Source organism: Catharus ustulatus, chromosome 1 (assembly GCF_009819885.2).
Source record: "Catharus ustulatus isolate bCatUst1 chromosome 1, bCatUst1.pri.v2, whole genome shotgun sequence".
Classification (NCBI taxonomy): domain Eukaryota; kingdom Metazoa; phylum Chordata; class Aves; order Passeriformes; family Turdidae; genus Catharus; species Catharus ustulatus.
The window spans coordinates 21887945-21906720 of record NC_046221.1 but is presented as its reverse complement, the minus strand read 5'-3'; the positions used below and the strand labels follow the sequence as shown (position 1 = coordinate 21906720).

General features: G+C 38.3%; 1 protein-coding gene across 1 annotated transcript in view; it reads right to left on the bottom strand.

Moving 5' to 3' along the window:
• Positions 1–18378, bottom strand: part of LOC117005370 (integrin alpha-8-like) — a 37939-nt gene extending 19561 nt beyond the window's left edge. Inside the window, exons 1-4 of the mRNA XM_033076951.2 lie at positions 18278–18378; positions 16328–16486; positions 10590–10715; positions 7752–7865 (exon numbers count right to left, since the gene is read on the bottom strand). Coding sequence (XP_032932842.1) covers positions 7752–7865; positions 10590–10715; positions 16328–16339 — 252 coding nt within the window. The 5' untranslated portion in view covers positions 16340–16486; positions 18278–18378. The remainder of the gene's footprint in view (positions 1–7751; positions 7866–10589; positions 10716–16327; positions 16487–18277) is intronic.
• Between the last annotated feature and the right edge of the window lie 398 nt (positions 18379–18776).

Here is an 18776-nt window from a genome sequence, read left to right as displayed (position 1 = left end):
ACTTCCGCTTTTATTATTATATGTGTCTTGAAGGGCAGTGCATCAATTTTTTGGCTTTTAATTCGAAGTCTGAATTAAAAGAATCTACTTAAGTTTCCATATGTGGCTTATATATGGCAATGAATGAGGTAACAAGATGCCTCTCTCACTCATTTTTCTATTTCTCCACGTCCATCCACACACAGGGAACTTAGGTTGGCTGCAGAGTTACTCTTTGAAAATACTAAGCAATCTTCCCTTGACTGACATGTTTTCCACTGGACACAGAAAGAGGTTCTGTGCTGGAGGATGCTGAGGATAGAAATTATTGTTCCCTGGGGTCATATTTCACTTACAGATCAAATAATTACTCCTATAGTAAAGATTAGAGGAAGGGAACAAATAAATGAGCTTATACAAGAGGATCTCTCAGGTGTCTCATATCACCTCCACCAGTTCATCTCTGTTCTGAGCTCCAAGCCTCTGCCAACACAGTGTGCTGCAGTCTGTGTGGCCCCACTGCACAGGCTATCTGCATTCTTCCTCTAATGGCTTTTGTGTAGCTGAATGGCCTCTTCTTCTAATGGCTTTTGTGGAGCTGAACTGAATCCTTATCACAAAAGCATTACCAGGCCAATAATAAAATACAGAGATTCTCAACAAAATTTCTAATTAGAACATGCACTCTAGTGGTGACAGCTCCAGGTTCCAGGGAATGAAGGCAAAGGTGGATGCCAGGACTGGGAGAACTTGTAGTTGATGGTCCAGACCAACAACTTTAGGGTCTTCCTCATTTTCAATACCCTTCCAGATCTCTCAATTTCTTTTTATGTCCTTGGTGCAGCTTCAGCAGAAGGGAACACCATCATTTTATAAAGCGGGGATAGGGAGCTTCTCAAGCTGAGTACGAATTGAATTTGTGTCTTTCAGTCCTGAATTCTCTAATCACTGCACTGCCAGCTCTTGCTTCTGGCAATTAATATGGAATAAACCAAGTCCTCTTAAAGTCTTTCAACTATTTCTATAAATACCTTCTAAACAACTTTTGGATCCTGTGTTCAGAGAGGATGGACGTATTCCCACTAAATCCTGATTTGAGTGCCTATCCTCCTGATAAGGAATACCCTCATGCACCAGCCTGATGGTTAATGCAAGTCTGAAGTATCTCATTTCCGCCATGTGCTGAAGATAGAGCCTAGGTATTTAGTTTCAGGTTTTGGATACCAGTCTAGGGTCAGGCAGTTAAGATACGAGCGCTGCAGTACACGTCACTGCTAATACAGCAAGCATATATTCCCATTTTTAGGCATCAAAAAAGAAACAGGATCAGTGCACATTCAGAAACATTGAAATGATGAGTATTTAACAGAGAAGCCAAAATATGACTTTGGGTACCAAGAGAGCAGCCAAATGCAGTGGTGCCTCTCTTGCTTTTCAGTTTTTTTCTGATTAAAATTACATCTTTCTCCCTTCTAACTATTAAAGTTCATGCAATCAGGAGTGCCAAATTCACATATCTGGAACTGTCAAAAAGTCAAGGGAGAAACAATATAATTATATTCAGTAAAATTAAAAGAAAATACAATAAACTTCCAACTTCTTGGGGAACCTCACACATCCTCTGTGATTTTTTCACATTACTGCCTCCCCTAGCTCTCCCAGAAGATTTGTATCATAATGAGACATTTTCGGTACAGAATGAAATAGTAGCTAAGAATGCGCTGAGTTTCATATCCCACAATGTTATAAGTTCCAAAGAACTTGGAGCCTGAAGGTTGTCACAAATCAGATGATTATACACATTCATCACTTAGAAACGCATTTTCAAAACAGATGTTTTACTAGACAGCTTATGAGTCTTATATTAAAAAGCAGCCATCCATTCAAAGACTACTGGAGCAGATCCCCTTGGGTATCCCTCAGATGACTCAAAAATATGATACAATACAAAAGGGGTCATAATGGAGCTCCATCAGAACACAACGTAACATAACCATGTAAGGTTGTTTCTGTTTTGAATGAACCAGGCTATTATTTGCCCGATCAGCAAGTCTGAATCCAAAAGTCAGCTTTACTAGAGGGTTCATATTTACAGCTAGACTTTGACGTTAATCCAAAAAAAGTATGTGATTCTTCTTGGCCTTTGCACAATGTCTGTCTCTATCTTTGTTGGCTAGTTGGGAAATTTGGGCTGCTTTATTTATTCAAACATGTCTAATCACTGCACGTCACTTAACTGTTATTTGTTATGGGAGTTTGGGTTTTAAGGTGACAGGTTACAACTGTCAAGAGACAAAAGGGTCAGCTGTTGTCAGTTAAACTAAGTGAAAGAGGAAGGAGTCACTCAATACATGACAGGTCTTCTGTGGCAACAAAATACACATGTTGGCCCATATAACTTTGATGGAAAACATTAATTATTTCATCCTAGCATAAATCAATCAATTCCAATAAAATCCTTCTCAGGTTTGCATTAGCAGATCTAAAAAAAGAAAATACATCATGACACTGTGTTCTCAGCTTTAATAAGCACAAACAATTTCTTCTGCAAATCATCATTTAGATTAGAACAGTTGAGGAATGTTGTATGTCACCATTATTCTGATTTCTTTGGCATATGAAAACTTTTACATTAACTCAATATGCAAAAGAAGTTGCAATGCTTCTCTAGAGACTTTTATCCTAAGTTCCTTTACAAAAGCATGACAGTGGGGTTCAGTTTGGCCCTTGAACAGTCCTTCGAGCTTCACAATCATTTCATCCTGATTAATTTGATTGCATTTTTATTCTCAGTTTGATTCTGCAGATTTCAGCATAGTTAACAACAGTTGCAGACTTACTAAGAGCAGATTATGCCCTTTTTAGGAAACTAAGTATGTTCTACAGTCTTTTATGGTGATGGCTGTATAACTGTTAATTTTAAAAGGGGCTGTGATAAAAGGGACTGTTCTGAGATGAGTGGAAGACAACCAAACCCTAGGACACTATTTACTGTCTCCAAGTTTGCATGTGAAATAGGGATCATGTAATTCTGGCAGTTAATTAGACATAAACGGGGGATGCAACAGTTCTCTGGGAACTACCTTTTTCTACTTTGGAAAAAATTCTCTTGCTTTCAGTGGAGTTTTTCTGATTCTTAACAAGACTTGCAAGTTACTATTCAAAGGACACAGAAATGTTTACAGGGAAAAGGTAAAATCACAGCCCATAAAAAGTCTTGTTTGATAGCAAAGGTATTTAAGGCCAGTGGAGTAAGCAGAAGATATTCTGGTAGGAGTGTTTCTCATGAGGTCCTTACACCCAGTGAGTCTACAGGAGGACTCACCCTTGTCCCTGCCCACAGGATGGTGTAACATTCCATTCTGCATGGAGCTCACCGAGTCAAGGGAGGTGCAGGCAAAGCAAGCAGACTCTATTGAGGAGCAAGGAGGAGTTAAAGGGACTGCAGCACTGGAATTACCTGGTGTGTTTGCACACACCCACGTCCCAAGGCCCAGCTTTGATCCTTCTTCCCATCCAGATCAGACAGAGAAGATGTTTCATCCTCTGAAGAAGATGTTTCATCCCTTTGTCTTGTCACTGTCTACAGACTTAGCAATCGGCTTTGGCGTCTAACTTTCAAATTACTAGAATTACATAAAATGAGTTCCACTGCTCTTGAATTAAATGTGCCAATAATTTCCACTGAAATAGCTGCAAATAGCTTGGAAATTTCATCTACAGATCTGCACACAGGATTTTTTCACAAGACCTTCTTTTGGCTGTTATGGAGTTAATTATATTTCACCAGCAGAATGATGAGGAGAAAGACTTGACTGGATCTGGAGTACATCAGGCTCAGTTCCCAGTAAGTAAAGGAGCTAAGGAAGCTTTATCTTCTGCTTGGTGAATAAAATTATGAACGTCCTCTGTGTTATTGCTTGCCCACTGCAGTGCTCAAAATTCTCACACATTGTTCCAGTCAAAGATACTATCTCTGCCTCTCTGCCTGTCTCTGTGTGTTAGGAACAGAGAACCAGTGCAGTGAAGTTCTTACCTGACCTTAACAGAGACTAACTGTGTGACCTTGTCCAGCAGTCTCTTAATGGAATTGGAAAAAAATTGAATTAAATTCCCATTCTATTTCCCGAGAGATATGTTTTTTCTATAGCTGTAGAGATGTTTACATTTACATGGTATTTTCTCTCCTCTGCAAAAGCTTGCACCAGATGATGTCCATCCTAATTCCCAGATTTGAAAGGACAAAGAGACATCTAAGCTGTCATGCTTTTGGGTTTAAATTTGAACCAGACCTTGCCTTTTTTTGCACTAGCAGATGACTCACTCAGCAAACCTAAAGGCAGTACATTCATTCTAGAGTATCTAGACATATCTAACATTTGTTAAATATGCTTCCTCTTAAAAGCATTTTATTTGTTAATGGAACTGAAGAAATAATATGAAAGTTTCTTGGAATTGAATGTTCATAGAAAGAAAATGCACTGACAAATCAGGAATTAGTCCACTTAGTATCTGAAAGGATGTCCTTTGTTACTGAGTGAGACAGAAATCTCTTTTCTTCAAGGAAGGCCAGATAGTGAGGGCAGAAGTTAAGTGCTCTTCAGTCTTAATGGTCCTACAACAGCTTTTGGAGAAGAAACACAGAATTTGACCCAGCATCCTGACAGATAGGTAGAAAAATCGTTCAAGTCATCCCTTCAAATAACCACTGCCATAGTCCTGTACACCAAGAGAGACCAATGACCTCCCAAAAGTTTGCATCCATTATGGATTTGGAGCAAAGATGGTTAGCTACTGAGCTGGCATTCAACTTTCTGGAAGTATTATCATATCTGCTCTCATTTATCCAGGAAAGCAAGAGAGGATGGATTTCTTTTGTCTACTTTCATATTTGAGGAAAGGGAGAAATTAACTTAAAAGGTATGAGCTTAATTTAAGGCTTTAAACTGAAGATCCTCAATTCTTCTCTTGCTAGGGTAAGAGGTACCCTGCATATAAAGAATTCTTCTCCCACAGCTATAAGGAACAGAGGAAGGATCTTGCATTCCAGATAGAAAGACTGGAGAATTCTAAATTCCTTGAGAAAGAAGGGAATAATAAATCAGTTTGATCAAGATAGGAGATGCAAGTACAGTAATTTCACAATTATAAGCTGCACCATTTTGACTAAAATTTTGGTCCAAACCCAAAGTGTGGCTTGTAATCAGGTGCAGCTTATATATGGACAAAGAACGAAAAGTTGCTGTTTTAGTTTGGAGGACAGGTGTCTGCTGAGAAAGGCAGGAGCCTTTCTTTGAAATGGAAAATGTAAACCCCCTCCTTCCAAATTATTATAATTTTGAAATCAAGGCGCTTTCGGGAAAAGATATGGGAATTAGGAATAACAGTTCTTTTCTAGGGAAATTAAAATAGAAATACAGTACTACAAAGAAACAAACTCCAAACCCTGACAAGTCAGAGTACAACCTGACACCCCGTCAGGCAGGGTGTTGGTAGCAGTCCCATTAAATGGTGGCTGCATCCTCCTGCAGTGACAGATGTGGCTCAGTTGGAGCAGTGCTCCTGTAGAAGGTGCAGTTTCCCTCTAAAGGTCCAGTGGTGATGTGGAGAAATCCTGTTTTCCTCTGGAGTCCAGTGGAGAAAGGGGCTACCTTAGTGTCCCAAAACCTCTGTTTTATTTTGGTAAGAAATATTGGGTTCTTCTCCCTGGCTGGAACAACTTCCAATGGATGAAGTACAGTAATTTCATGACCATAAGACCCACCGGACTATAAGGTGCACCCCCCAGGAGTCAGCAAAATTCACAACTTTGTAGATCAGATAAGGTGCACCGGACTATAAGGTGCACTTTTTTTTTGCAGCGAGGCTCCATCCCCAGCTCCCCCCGCGCGGTTTCTGGCCGAGCCCCCGCCTCAACCCGGCAGCCATGGGCCCCTGGGCCCGCCTGTACCTGGCGGGAGCGGTGCCACAGCACCCAGGCCCGCCTGTACCCGGCAGGGCCGGGGCATGCCCACCGCCCCTCTGTGCCACCTCTCCGGGCGGGGGCATGCCCACCGCTGCTCCGTGCTCCCTCCACGGCGCCAAGGTATGCCTCTGGAGGGGCCATCCTGCCTCCACGGGGCCGGGGGGTGCCTGTAGAGGGGCCGTCCCACCTCCACAGGGCTGGGGCGTGCCCGCCGCTGCTCCACCCCGCCTCCACCTGGCAGCCATGGCCCTGCTGGCTTCCCCCGTGGCTCACAGCTCTCACTTCTGGTTAGGCAAATTTCTGAACTTTGCACATCAGATAAGGTGCACCAGACTATAAGGCGCACTTCCGGGTTTGGGGGAAAATTTTAGTCAAAAGGGTGCGCCTTATAGTCGTGAAATTACTGTCATTTTATCAGTCACACAGTGGGACTCAATGGGCCATTAGCAGAAAATGACTCTCTGAAGGAAGGATGGGTTGTGAAAAGATAAATAACAATGCCTGGTCTGGTTTCAATGGATGGCGCATTAGCAGAATATCTCCCACAGAGTTTAGGATCACCACCCCCACCCTCAACAGGTGGTGATAGAATAGATACCTTTTATCACACCCTGTATTGTAACATGGGGCTTATAATCAGGTGCGGCTTATAATCGTGAAATTACTGTTTCTGAGAAACAGCAAATGGAATTATAAATTTCTCAGTGCATTTTCCAGTGTTAAAGGTATGACAATAGTAAATATAGACAAACAGCCACCTGTGAGGTAACAGCTCACAGTAAAATCCCTCTGCCTTACAAAATCATAGAATAGTTTGGATAAGAAGGGAACTTTAAAAGCCATCTGTCATAAGCCTGGACATTCAATTAGTCCAGGCTGCTCAGAGCCCTGTCCAATCTGACCTTGAATGTTTCCAGGGATGGTACCTATCTGGGCAACCTGTTCCAGCATTTCACTTCCCTCATTGTGAAAAACTCCTTTCTTGCATCTAATCTAAATAGGTCTTCTTGTAGTTGAAAACCACTACCCCTTGTCTGATCGCAACATGCTCTGCTAAAAGATTTGCTCCCACATCTTTCTCAGAAGACCCCTTTAGGTCCTGGAAGGTGCTATAAGCTCTTCCTCCAGGCTTCTCTTCTCCAGGCTGAACAGCCCCAGCTCTCTCAGCCTTTCTTCACCTATATTTATCATTGTGGTCCTCCAGTGCACTCACTCCAACAGATCCCTTTATGGATGTGAATATAATCCTGAGAGCAGAAGTTGAAAATGCAAGAATTTGCAAAGAGAAGTTTTATTTTTTTCCATCATCTACACTGCCCCTTCTTTTAGTAGTAAGACAGATTGCCGCTACATGCCTGTCATGTATTATATGAGCTTGATGCATACTACTCTTCCCAAGGTTAATAGAGAATGAATAACAATGAATTTTTAAGCTGGACATCGTGTACATGATACACTGTTTTGCTCCAAGAAAAACCTTCAATTGGGAAAGAGGTTATAAATGCAGAACATTTGGGCCAGTCCAGGAAAGCAAAAACAAAACCAGAAAAGGTACTTAAAAATAGTCTTGGAATCTTTAAGTAGGACTCAAGACATAAATTTAAGAAGGAGTGATAGCAAAAAAAAGAAAAGTAAGCAGCATCCAAACAACCTGGACAGGAACCAGTGAGATGTTATCTTCAAAGAAAGTGGTAAGAAAAAGTATTTACATTTTCCCCATTTAATTTAATAATTTTTATTTTTAAATATCTGGTCAAATAAAATATATTTTTATGTGTGTATAGAGAGAGATGTTTGTGTGCATTACCTCCAGGAATGTTTGTGCCCAGAGCCGGGATCTGATTTTTAGTGCAGCACTCTTTCCTCTTTCCAGCTGTCCCACAGTGCACGAAATTAAGACACACTTCACATTTGTACAGTTCTGAACAAAAAATAAAGGGAAGTCATATTTATGCTTTGAAAAAACCTAATTTTCAAATGCTATAAATAAGCAGAAACAAATCAACTTTTCCCTAAAGAGCTAAATAGTCTGAAATCAGTAATTTCATCTAATATACATGAGATACCCCATGAGTCATTGTGATAACTCTAAACCAAGGAACAGATTCTTTTTGAATCACGAATGAATATAAACACCTATCTATAGTAAAGAAAATAAAAGTAATAATTTTCAACAGTGTCTCCTCTGAAGAACTCTTAAAATGTCCAGGCAGTTACCTATCCTTTGAAGCATGTGCTTTTTCCTCACCAATCAATCATTTTATGATTTCAATACTTTTTTTCCCTGTTCTCTGTGCATTAAGTGTTTATTTAGATTCCTAATTTTTCCCCTTTTCTAACTCTCCTGGTTTTCCCACTGAAATTTACATCATAGCAGCCAGAACATTTGCTGAGATTCATTAGTTGCTTTACTTGAGACTTATTGTCTGTGAAACATTCCTGATGAGCAGTGATCCTGGCTCATACACAAGGCTGAAGGCAAAAGCCAAGTATTGCAACTCAAAACTATACACTCCTAAAGTCTGCCAGAAGAATGTCACACTAAAGGTTAAAAGCTGACTGGAAGCCATTGAAGGGAATGAACAGAGTCTCATGGGGTAACCACAGAAATTATGTGGTTGTTTACGGCATAAAAAGGAAATCTCATAAAAAATGATTAAATGTTTGTGGAAAAAAAAATGTATATACAAATGGGTTTTATCTAAAGTTTTATTTGACTCAGGGGAAGGCTGAGGTTTTAATTGATTCCTATTTTTATAACAAAGCAGAGAATCCCTCCCATGACAGAAGGCCTTGTGACCTCAAAAGCAAAGCTAAGTCTTTGCAAGTAAGTACATTCCCTTGTGAGAGTGAGAATGCACTACCAATACCCAATCTTCAGGAAATTAGATGATGATGCATGTAACAGATCTGAAAACACCCTTAAGGAATCCTGTATCTTTATAGACAGCTTTCCCCACAAATCTCTGTCTTACTGGAGGATAAGCAGAAGCTGTATGCTTAATTTCTGCTTTCTATATCTGCCTGAAAATGAAATTTTAAACCCTGGAACTTGCAACTATAAACTTTTTTTCTAAATTAATATTTTAAAGTATCTGTTTATTTGGCTTTAAACATCCTCCAATAGATTTATTTATTTTGCAGGAAGGAGAAGACTTGTTTTCATTAATCATAGCGGCCAAAAACACACATTAGCAAAATAAATCATTAGTATGCAAAAAAGTCTACTTTTGGCTGACATTTTAGGACCTGAACACATATTTCTGTTTTTCTTAGTAATGCATTTAACCTGTAGTGATTTTCAGAACAATGTAACATTGGAACTAATGGAAAAGAAACCAAATGTTTAATCAACAGTATAAATAGAATAAGAGGTTCTCAGAACAATTTGTCTCTCTGCAAAAATGCTTTGATGAAAATAACTTAAAATTTCTTTTAAAAATTACAATTTTAACAAATAATTATCTTTGGCCAATCATTCATTTTCCATGTATACTTCCAATATGTCAAATAAAAAAAAAAAATCATGCATCAGAGAAACTAATGCTGAAGGAACCCAGAACTGGGACATTTTCTAACTGAACTAATGACACTGCTTTTCTTTACTTACACTGGAAAAATCTTGCTATATATCCAGTGGTATGCACTGCTCCCAATCCTATCCTAATTTGTGCTGATCAAAAGCATATTTTACTAGAAGACTTCTCATCAAAGTGCCAATTTCCTATTACTGAGTACCCCACTAAATATGTTTGATCCATCTACATCAAGCAGATGAAAATTCTCTGCTTCATATTTTAAGTTGCAAACACAGTGCATACTTCAGAACTTTGTTAACCCCTTCCAGTTGCTGCAGTCACTCAGAAAGATGGCTAAAAATTAAGATATCACTAAGGAATGGATTAAATGTTCTGTGATATTGACTGGCATGTCTCTGAAAGTCCTGGCATTTTTCCTTCAGACACAGTGGAATCAGATTCTTCCTAGGGTATTTGGTTGAAGAAAGAATGGCAGAGGAATCAACAGTGATTATTGTTTAAAATGGGTTAATGTTGATTTTGTTCTTAATAATGTTATCGTTTTCATTACTTTCAGATTCTATCTTCTTCCTGTTATAAAAATTGCCAAATTAACTTTCAGAAACAATAATTATTCTATTATTCCAGAAGACTTAAGTTTGTGAGGTTCTTTGCTTCCAAATTCTAGTGAGGTCAAGGAATTCAAGCATGAGTTTGCAGTAAACAGTTTAATAAGACACTGGATAGCATGAAAGAAACTCTGCCCAAGGCTCATAAAAATAGACAGAATACACTGACCGTGAATCCCTTGACTGATCTCAAGGTCACTGAGTTTGCACATTGCCTTTAGGCAAGGGCAGCTGACACCTACAGTGCTGAAGTATGCTAAGGGTGGCGCTTTGAATTCAGGAGTGGAAAAAAATTTCTGAAAATACAGCCAAGTCCTAATACTCAGGTATAATCTGTCTAATCAGAAATATTTTCCTAGGAGAGACAGCATTGCTATTGCTCCAGCATTGTCTGGATTATTAAAAATACAGTGACCTGTCCCATTTGCCTTGCCTGTGGTACTGTAGAGTCTCACGTTTCCCTGCACTGACCCAGTATATAGCTCTTAGATAGCTCACCAATATTTTTGCAGAGTTTTTCCTGTGAGGTTCTGCCACTGCAACATCCCTTCTCCTGATGTAATGAGAAATTGTGGAATTGTATAAAAAAGCAGCAAGTTCAGGAGTGTCTTGTGGAACAGCAAACTGCAAAAAAAGAAATGAGAATGGTAATGACATACACATAGAACGATTCTAACAGATTTGTTCCTGTCTCAGAGGTCTTGAATTTTGGATTAACACTGGTTTTACAATTGAACAGCACTATCATGAGAATACTTTGTCTTCGACTAGGATCATGATGAGTAATAGCACAGCAAAATATTGCCCAGTTATAGGAATTACAGTAGATTTTCCAGCACTTTTTACTGGTGCCAATTTTGTTGCTTTACTTAATTTTGTTAGACTCTTGGCAGCAAATTCTGATATATACAAAACAGGATAAATTCAGAGTTGTTGAACAGTAGTTTAGTCATTAGTTCAGATCATAATCTGCCTACTGAAATATAATGATTTTACCAGTAGAAACAGAAGGAAGTCTGACTTCAAACAACACAATTTTTGATTGTATATCAAATGCGTTACAGATTTGTTTTGGTGACAGCTCAACTTTGTATAATGCAACAGCTTCTTAGTTTTTAAACTCACATTAAAATGCATTCTCTTCAGCTTTATATTTACAGATTTTTATTCTCCAGTTGAAAACTACCTTTTGTTGGCAGTTTGTCTTGAATTTCTATATAGGGCATTTATGGCTTCTTTTATGAAGCCTCAAATAACTCCTAGAGCCAACTACTACAGAAGGAAAGAAAAATCTTAATTCATGACAATCCAATTATGTAAAATCACAATAAAATACACATGGAAGTTTACAATAAGGTCTCAATGGGAACTCAACTAAACATAGCCAAAGGTATTCCTTAAAGACCGCAGACTATAAAGCACTACATGAGATCCTTCTTATCAGTTCCTTTAACCTCTGAACGCAAAATATCTTAAACAAATTCCTAAAGAAAATGTTTGCAATTGTAATAAATGTTGTAGCACTAAAGGGAAGACAATACCTATAAACACACAGAGCCTTCCATACACTAATGCTGTGTAGTACTTTGTAAAATTTGTGTCATTTATCTGATTAAAATTATAATGCTATAAACAGAAAATAAATATTTGACATTGTCTGAGATCTCAATCAAAAGCATCCTACAAAGTGAAGGATACTATAATCCATTAACAGCTGAAAACCCATAAAAATAAGAATCCTCTTTTTTCTTTTTTTTCTGTTGCTTCATGAGGTTAGCATTGTCTATTTGCAATAAGGGAACACTAAAGTAGCTAGTAAATCTCTCCCTCTCAATGTGGCAACATGTGCAAACTCTCCTTTCAGAATTCTTTCACCAGGATATAGACTTCTTTAATTAAGAAAAATTTAAAAACCCCCCACAATATAGTTGTATGCCTGCAAAGAAGCCCTCAATATATGATCATAATGAATATATTTGTAGATCCATTTGAATACCAGAGGATTTTCATATTTACAGTTTTCTTTTTTCATAGAGTGTTAGCATCTTAGTAGTGAATTGTTACAGCAAAGGTTCAAAACCAGCTCTCTGAGGTTTAGAGAAAACACATGTGTCTCCTGCAACCATTTAAAAGCAGAATTTGTCCAGTGGCCTAGATGTCCAGGTTAAAGATACTATTTTATCCTTCTTTAGCTGGTCACATGGAAATGCTCAACTATACAATCTGTCTCTGTAGCGATTTTACATGCCACATATTTAGCACACTATATTTTATCTTAGAGGATCACTCCCTTCCTTTAACTACAGTGGACTGTATCGGTTTCCCCACCATGGAAAACTGTACTGCTTTCTTCTCCTGAGCATTATTACTTTGAGCAGGTTTCCAGACCTCTCCAGTTCCTCACTTCTTATTTCAAAGCCCCTTTTTTTGTTTTCTAGTCAGGCAATAGCCTTTGCTGCATTGTGTAACTCCATCAGAAATGCTCTGGAAGAGGACTTTTTCACACAAAGATTATACACATTATTCTATGTTACAATATAATATAATATAATATAATATAATATAATATAATATAATATAATATATACATATTTTAATAGTATATACATTATATTCAATAGATAATATATAATGAATATATAATAATATTATTAGATTAGACACATAATAATACAAGATGGGTTGGTGACCATTCAAGAGCAATGCATTGGATGGTATTACTTTGTCCCAAGACCAAGCCCTAAACAAAGCAGTAACAGTTTTGCAGTATGAGGAGACAGTGCCTCTGGAAGGGGTTAGCTCTTGCCACTCATTTTGGTGGATGTGCCTTTATACATGTGGTGGATTTTTACTGTTATTTCACTGCTTCCCTGACAGATGTCTCACTCATGATACTGCAGAGCTCAGGCATTGAGAATGTGCCATGTGTGTCTGTATATTCTGTGAGAGTGGTATTTATAGGTACAGGTTTCATAAAGATGCTTTTTGCCATCAGTCTGGGAGAAAAAAAACAAGTCATCAGGAATAATGTCTCAAGCTAGAAGGCACTCTAACTGAGCCCTCTTTTTTTCACAGCTCACTTTAGGAACAGTAAGAAGGAAGTAAAAATGGAGCATGCATACACAATTCTCTTCTAATAACTTTCAGCTTCTGAATGTTTTCAGATCAGGGACTTCCTTATCTAGATGAAGTTTTTGTTCATTTACTAATCTTCACTGGACTTCTCTTTTGGGAATTTGTTTACTTTCCTCTTAGAATCATGCAAACTTTAAACCCTGACTCTTTCCCTTTGGCCACAAGTTCCAGACACCTGAGACCTGCCACCATGAACCATCATTTCCTTTTGCTTGTTTTGAGTCTGGGTCTCCAGGCTTCATTAGATGTTCCAGTTCCTGTGCAGGAAGAGGCAGAGAACAGTCAATCCACACCCACACTCTTCCTGCCACTACTCATTTTGAGGATCATATTTGTGCATAATCACCTCTTTTCTAGATTGAAGTGTCCTAGTGTATTGCGTTCTGAGTCCTTCTGCATTGAATTCCTTCTGTATCTTTGATGAGTACTTTTGCTCCTTTTTACATCTTTTTCAAGATTCATAATTTTATCATCCTTTCACATTCCTCACTGCCTTCATAGAAAGATAAGCTACAGAAAAGTCCCTAAACAAGTCTTCCCATGTGTGCATATGTGTGACTTATCTTTGTGGACTAGACAATAAAGCCCAAAGAAAATGTTTTTACAAGACAAGAAATCCAGCAGTGGGGAGGAATACACTGCTTTGATTGAAACAGAACAATCTGAGTAATTTCAAAGGGGAAATGCTGCAGTGCCCTAAGAGAGGTAGGTTCGGATATCCAAGAGAAGTCAGGCATTTAATGTCCTTAGCCTTATTTGGAAATTTGAGCTAAGCATCTTGTTGTTTATATAAACTTGAAGAAGCCTGTCTCTGCATCCTCTTGCCATCTGAGGCAATAGATAAGCATTACATACTTGAAACCTGATTTATGTATTCAGGCTGTTCAATGCTTTGAAAAACTAAAATAAGGAAAGGATATTTAATTTCTTGCCATAATGACTGTGCATCTAAAGCCATATTCTGCCACAACAGATGGACCACTATTACGGGAAAGTTTCTTACAAGCTTTACAAGAATTCAGTCCCTTTTATGTAACAGATGCAATCATTATCAAACAGAAGAAGGAAGAGCAAACAAAAAAAATTAAATAAAAAATACAAATTGCTTGAAAATGGCAGTAAGAACTGTGGCAGTATTCTACCCAGCTTCTTAATGCAGCCTTAAACAGAACACAGTGGGTAGGGTGGGAGGACACTGGACTCCTTTTCACATACTTGCAACCTGATCTTAGTGAGTTTGAGAAGTTAGGCTTGCAAGTACAAATGCAGCACCTTAGCTTCTTCCTCCTCACCACTTTTGTGAAAGAGGTGAAAATCAGGTGGAAAAGATATGCAGAAAAACATTCCCTCTCTCAAATCTTACTGTGCTTTGGGTATAAAATGAACAGACATTTTCAATCTTCTGTTCCCTGTCACTCATTTGCTTTTTCTTTCCCTAAAGAAACTAAAAAAAGAGTAGAATTCCAATGCCTCTTTGGTTTCCTGGGTGAAACACAAAACTCTAGCTATACTGTATTTGGTAGACATCAATTTTTCCTTATTCTTTTAAAGTATGTATTGTAGTTCTGTCTGTTTAAGCTGAAGACTTGACTTGTAGCTCCTTAGGTTGTGAACACTCCTCATCACTAGAAAGTTGTCTTCCCTTTCATTGAATATATTGAACTCAAACTCCTTCTGGTATGCAAAAGATGCAGAGCATTTTTAGCACTTGGAATGCAGCTCTCCCTGAAAGATGCTTAACAGGCTACTGCTTAAACTTGAGAAGTGTTGTTGTTTACTCCAGAAATGTCTGGAATCAGTCATGCTTAATAAATTGGATACCTTGTTTTTGATGGGATAATATGTAGAGCTGTGTTTTGCTTAATCTTCTGACTTTGAGCCAAACCAAGCTCTTTTGAGGGGATCTGCCATCACAAACATAGATTTCAAAACAGGAAATTGTCCAAACAGCCAGGGATCGGGTTAGGAAAGCTCAAGCCCTAAGAGAATTAAATACAGCCAGGGATGTTAAAAACGATATGAAAAGTTTCTATGGATACTCAAAGGATGATGAAGAAAAGTATACATTCTCGCCTGAAGGAAACTGGAGACCTGGTTACCCAGGATGTTGAGAAGGCTGAGGTACTCAATGGCTTTTTTGCCTCAGTCTTCACTGGCAAATGCTCCAGGCACACTGCCCAAATCATGGAAGGGAAATGAAGAACTGCCTGCTGTAGGAGGTCAGATTTGAGAATATCTAAAGGATCTGGAGGTGCACATGTCCATGAGCCTTGATGAGATGCATCCATGGGACCTCAGGGAACTGGCTGATAGAACTGGCTAAGCCACTATACATATCTGAAAACTTGTGGCAGTCTGGTGAAGTTCTCAGTGACTGGAGAAGGGGAAACCAAACCCCCATTTCTAAAAAGGGTGAAAAAGGAAAACCTGCAGAACTGCAGGCCAGTCAGTCTCACTTCTGTGCCCAGCCCAGTCATGGGGCAGATCTTTCTGGAAACTATGCTAAGGCACATCGAAAATGAGGCGACTGGTGACAGCCAATATGGCTTCACTAAAGGCCAATTTTGCCTGACAGATTTAGTGGCCTTCTGTGGTGGGATCACAGTGTTGGCAGATAAGAGAAGAGCAAGCAACATCATCTACTTGCACCTAGAGAAAGCATCTGCCACAGTCCCAGATGACATCCTGGTCTCTGTGCTGGAAAGACACAGATCTGACAGAGCATTCAGGGCATAATTAATGGGTTGTGTGATGACACTCAAGGAATTGTGGTCAATGGCTTAATGTCCAGTTAGAGACCAGCAACACGTGGTGCTCCTCAGTGGCTGGTACTGGGACAGGGACCTTTTTAAAATCCCTGTTGGTAGCATTGACAGCGGGATCGAGCACACCCTTCTCCTCATATAGAGTACACAAACCAAATACATACTGAGCAACACCAACACACACATTAGAAATGTTAAAGGCTATCTATACCTTGCCTCTTACCCAGGAAAATGATCTTGGACTGTTAAAAATTCCCAAGAAAGTTCCATTCATTGTGAAGTACAGGCAAAAAACCCCAATCAAAATGCAGAAAGGGATGGAAATAAAATACTTACCTTTATTTGCATTGTATTAATAGGAGAGCTTGTTTGACAGTGCAATGGTCCATGTGTCTGAATGTGAAGGATATAAAGAAGAAATTCTTCTCTTTTGGACACAGGCCAACCAACATGGAGAACTGTATTGTTGATGGCACTTGGTCCTATATTGTGCAGCTGAGAAAGAAATATGATCAGTACTTTCCAAGTCAGTAAGTAAACAAAAAAAACCCCACTGCAACAACCACTCAAATATTTTCAAATTCTTAGTGGACACAGTCTTGAAGTATTTATGGAAAGATGTATAGATTATTAACATCACTTTATTGATGGAGAATCTGTGGCAGGTAGGAGAGAAGAACCTCTCCATGTTAGTCACAAAGCCAATGGCAAATCCGGACAGCAGTCTTTTCTGTCTGATTCTGTATTCGAGAAATCCATCCCTTTTCCCATTTCCTCCTACATATGAAGAGTTGAAATGATCTAAAAAAGCATTAAAAATCACAACCCAAAACACACTAGCAAATAAACCCCATAGAAATATGAACAATGAACCTTAACAGATCATACTTGAAAATAGTAGCCAAAACTTCAGAAGACAGAAGAATCACATTTCAGAGCAAAGAATAAAAGGTAGATCTAGAACTTAAACTAGTTTCTTTGGATAAGAACTATATTTTCAACACTCTCAATCTACATTCCTCAAAAGAAGTGAAGGAACTAGTTTTCCTAAATTAATATGCAAAGACATTCTATTTTCTGGGGAAATGAGCAAAGATAGAAATAATAGAAGTTTAGAAATCTAGGCTATTAAAATAGTTTCCTTGTATCAGTTTGCAGTTTGAAAATAAGTGATGACAACAGGAATCTGGACATGTGTTGTCACTGGGCATGAAGAGTTAAAAAAGCTGAACAGCATGGACCTTTACACAAAGTTTCTAGAGACGTGAGAGCCTCCTTTCTTTAAATTGGCAGAATTTTTGTGACTAATGATCTTTAATTGCAACTAAATAAAAAGTTCTTTCAACCTTACATCTTCTGGGAGACTGCTTGGCCTTTCTGATGCTTTGCTGATATAAACCATGTAAGTGGTTTCCTTAGTAACTGTAACTAATCACTGTAATTATTTTAATATATTTGAAGTCACAAATACAGTTTCATAACACCCCAAATACTTGAGAGAAGATGATTTTTAAAGTATTTTTCAGTTTAGAGAAATGTGTTAAGATGAGGAATTCACAAATAATAATTTGTACTTTACAGTTGTATTCACTACTCTTTAGTATGTCATGCAAATTGTAATCTTATACTGCTGATTAAGCTCAGTTGCTTATATTTTCTTGAGTGCTAGTTTGTGAATTATACCCATATATGAAGCCCTCTGTTTTACCCTCTAGAATAAAGGCCATCCATCAGATTCTAGAGGATGGTTTATATTCCATGTAGTTTACTCAAAGCCCTTTCACTAAACAGAACTCTTTTAATTGATGAATCACCCATAGGAAAAAAACAACAAAAATACAAGGTAAAAATATGTGTAGTTCAAACATTAAGAGTTACTTTCAACAGAACATTTTCTGAGATAAAAAGTTACATGTATGTCTACATTACTTTTTTCATAAAAACCCCTTATTCCAGTGCACAGCATGCATAGTTTCTAACGAGCAGATATTTGACATTGATTATAAGGAACTTTTGAGGACTGTTTTTAATTCTTGTCAAACACCCAAAATGTTTATAAATCCCTTAAATATCTAAGACAGTCTCCTAGCATAAACTAATATCTCCTTCACTCACATGAACAGATATTGGGGTTGTGAATTCCCAGATTAAATTTGGGTCATGTGCTAAAGTCAGCGTATTTACATTTGTGGCTTTATCTAGCTACAGATAAAGACAATAAACCAAGTTCATCAGGAATTCAGTGAGGGTAGCATGAGGTCCTGTGGAAACATACATAATTTTTACCTCATAGATGTGTTCTACTAAAGGACCAACTTCTTCTTCTTTTGTAGGTTCATCTTTGGGTTCCCAGTTGTGAAGTGGCAAAATAATTGTTGGGGGGTGAGACACTCTGTAATATACAAAACAGGTTAAAACAGTAACTGTTACCAGTGACTGATTGCATTAGCTTTAGAAAAAAATGATGTCCACTATAAAAACTGAGCCCTCAATGACTGGTTATTTGGGCACATTAATGAAGTGAATGCTACAATGCCTCCATAAAATACTACCCAATCCTTGCAAACAACTGAGGGTGCACATTTAGTGTCATACTTCCTGTGATGGATTGTCCTTTCCAGACAAGGGTGTAGCTCTGTTTGGAGAGAGGAATCCAAACTGTTGGGTATTTATATCATTCTCACCGATGAGATACCTGAATACATTATCCACGAAAGTAGAGTAAATAAATGTATTTTTCTATTTCCATTTAAAGCCTGTAGGTTGTTTAATGCATCTTTCTTCC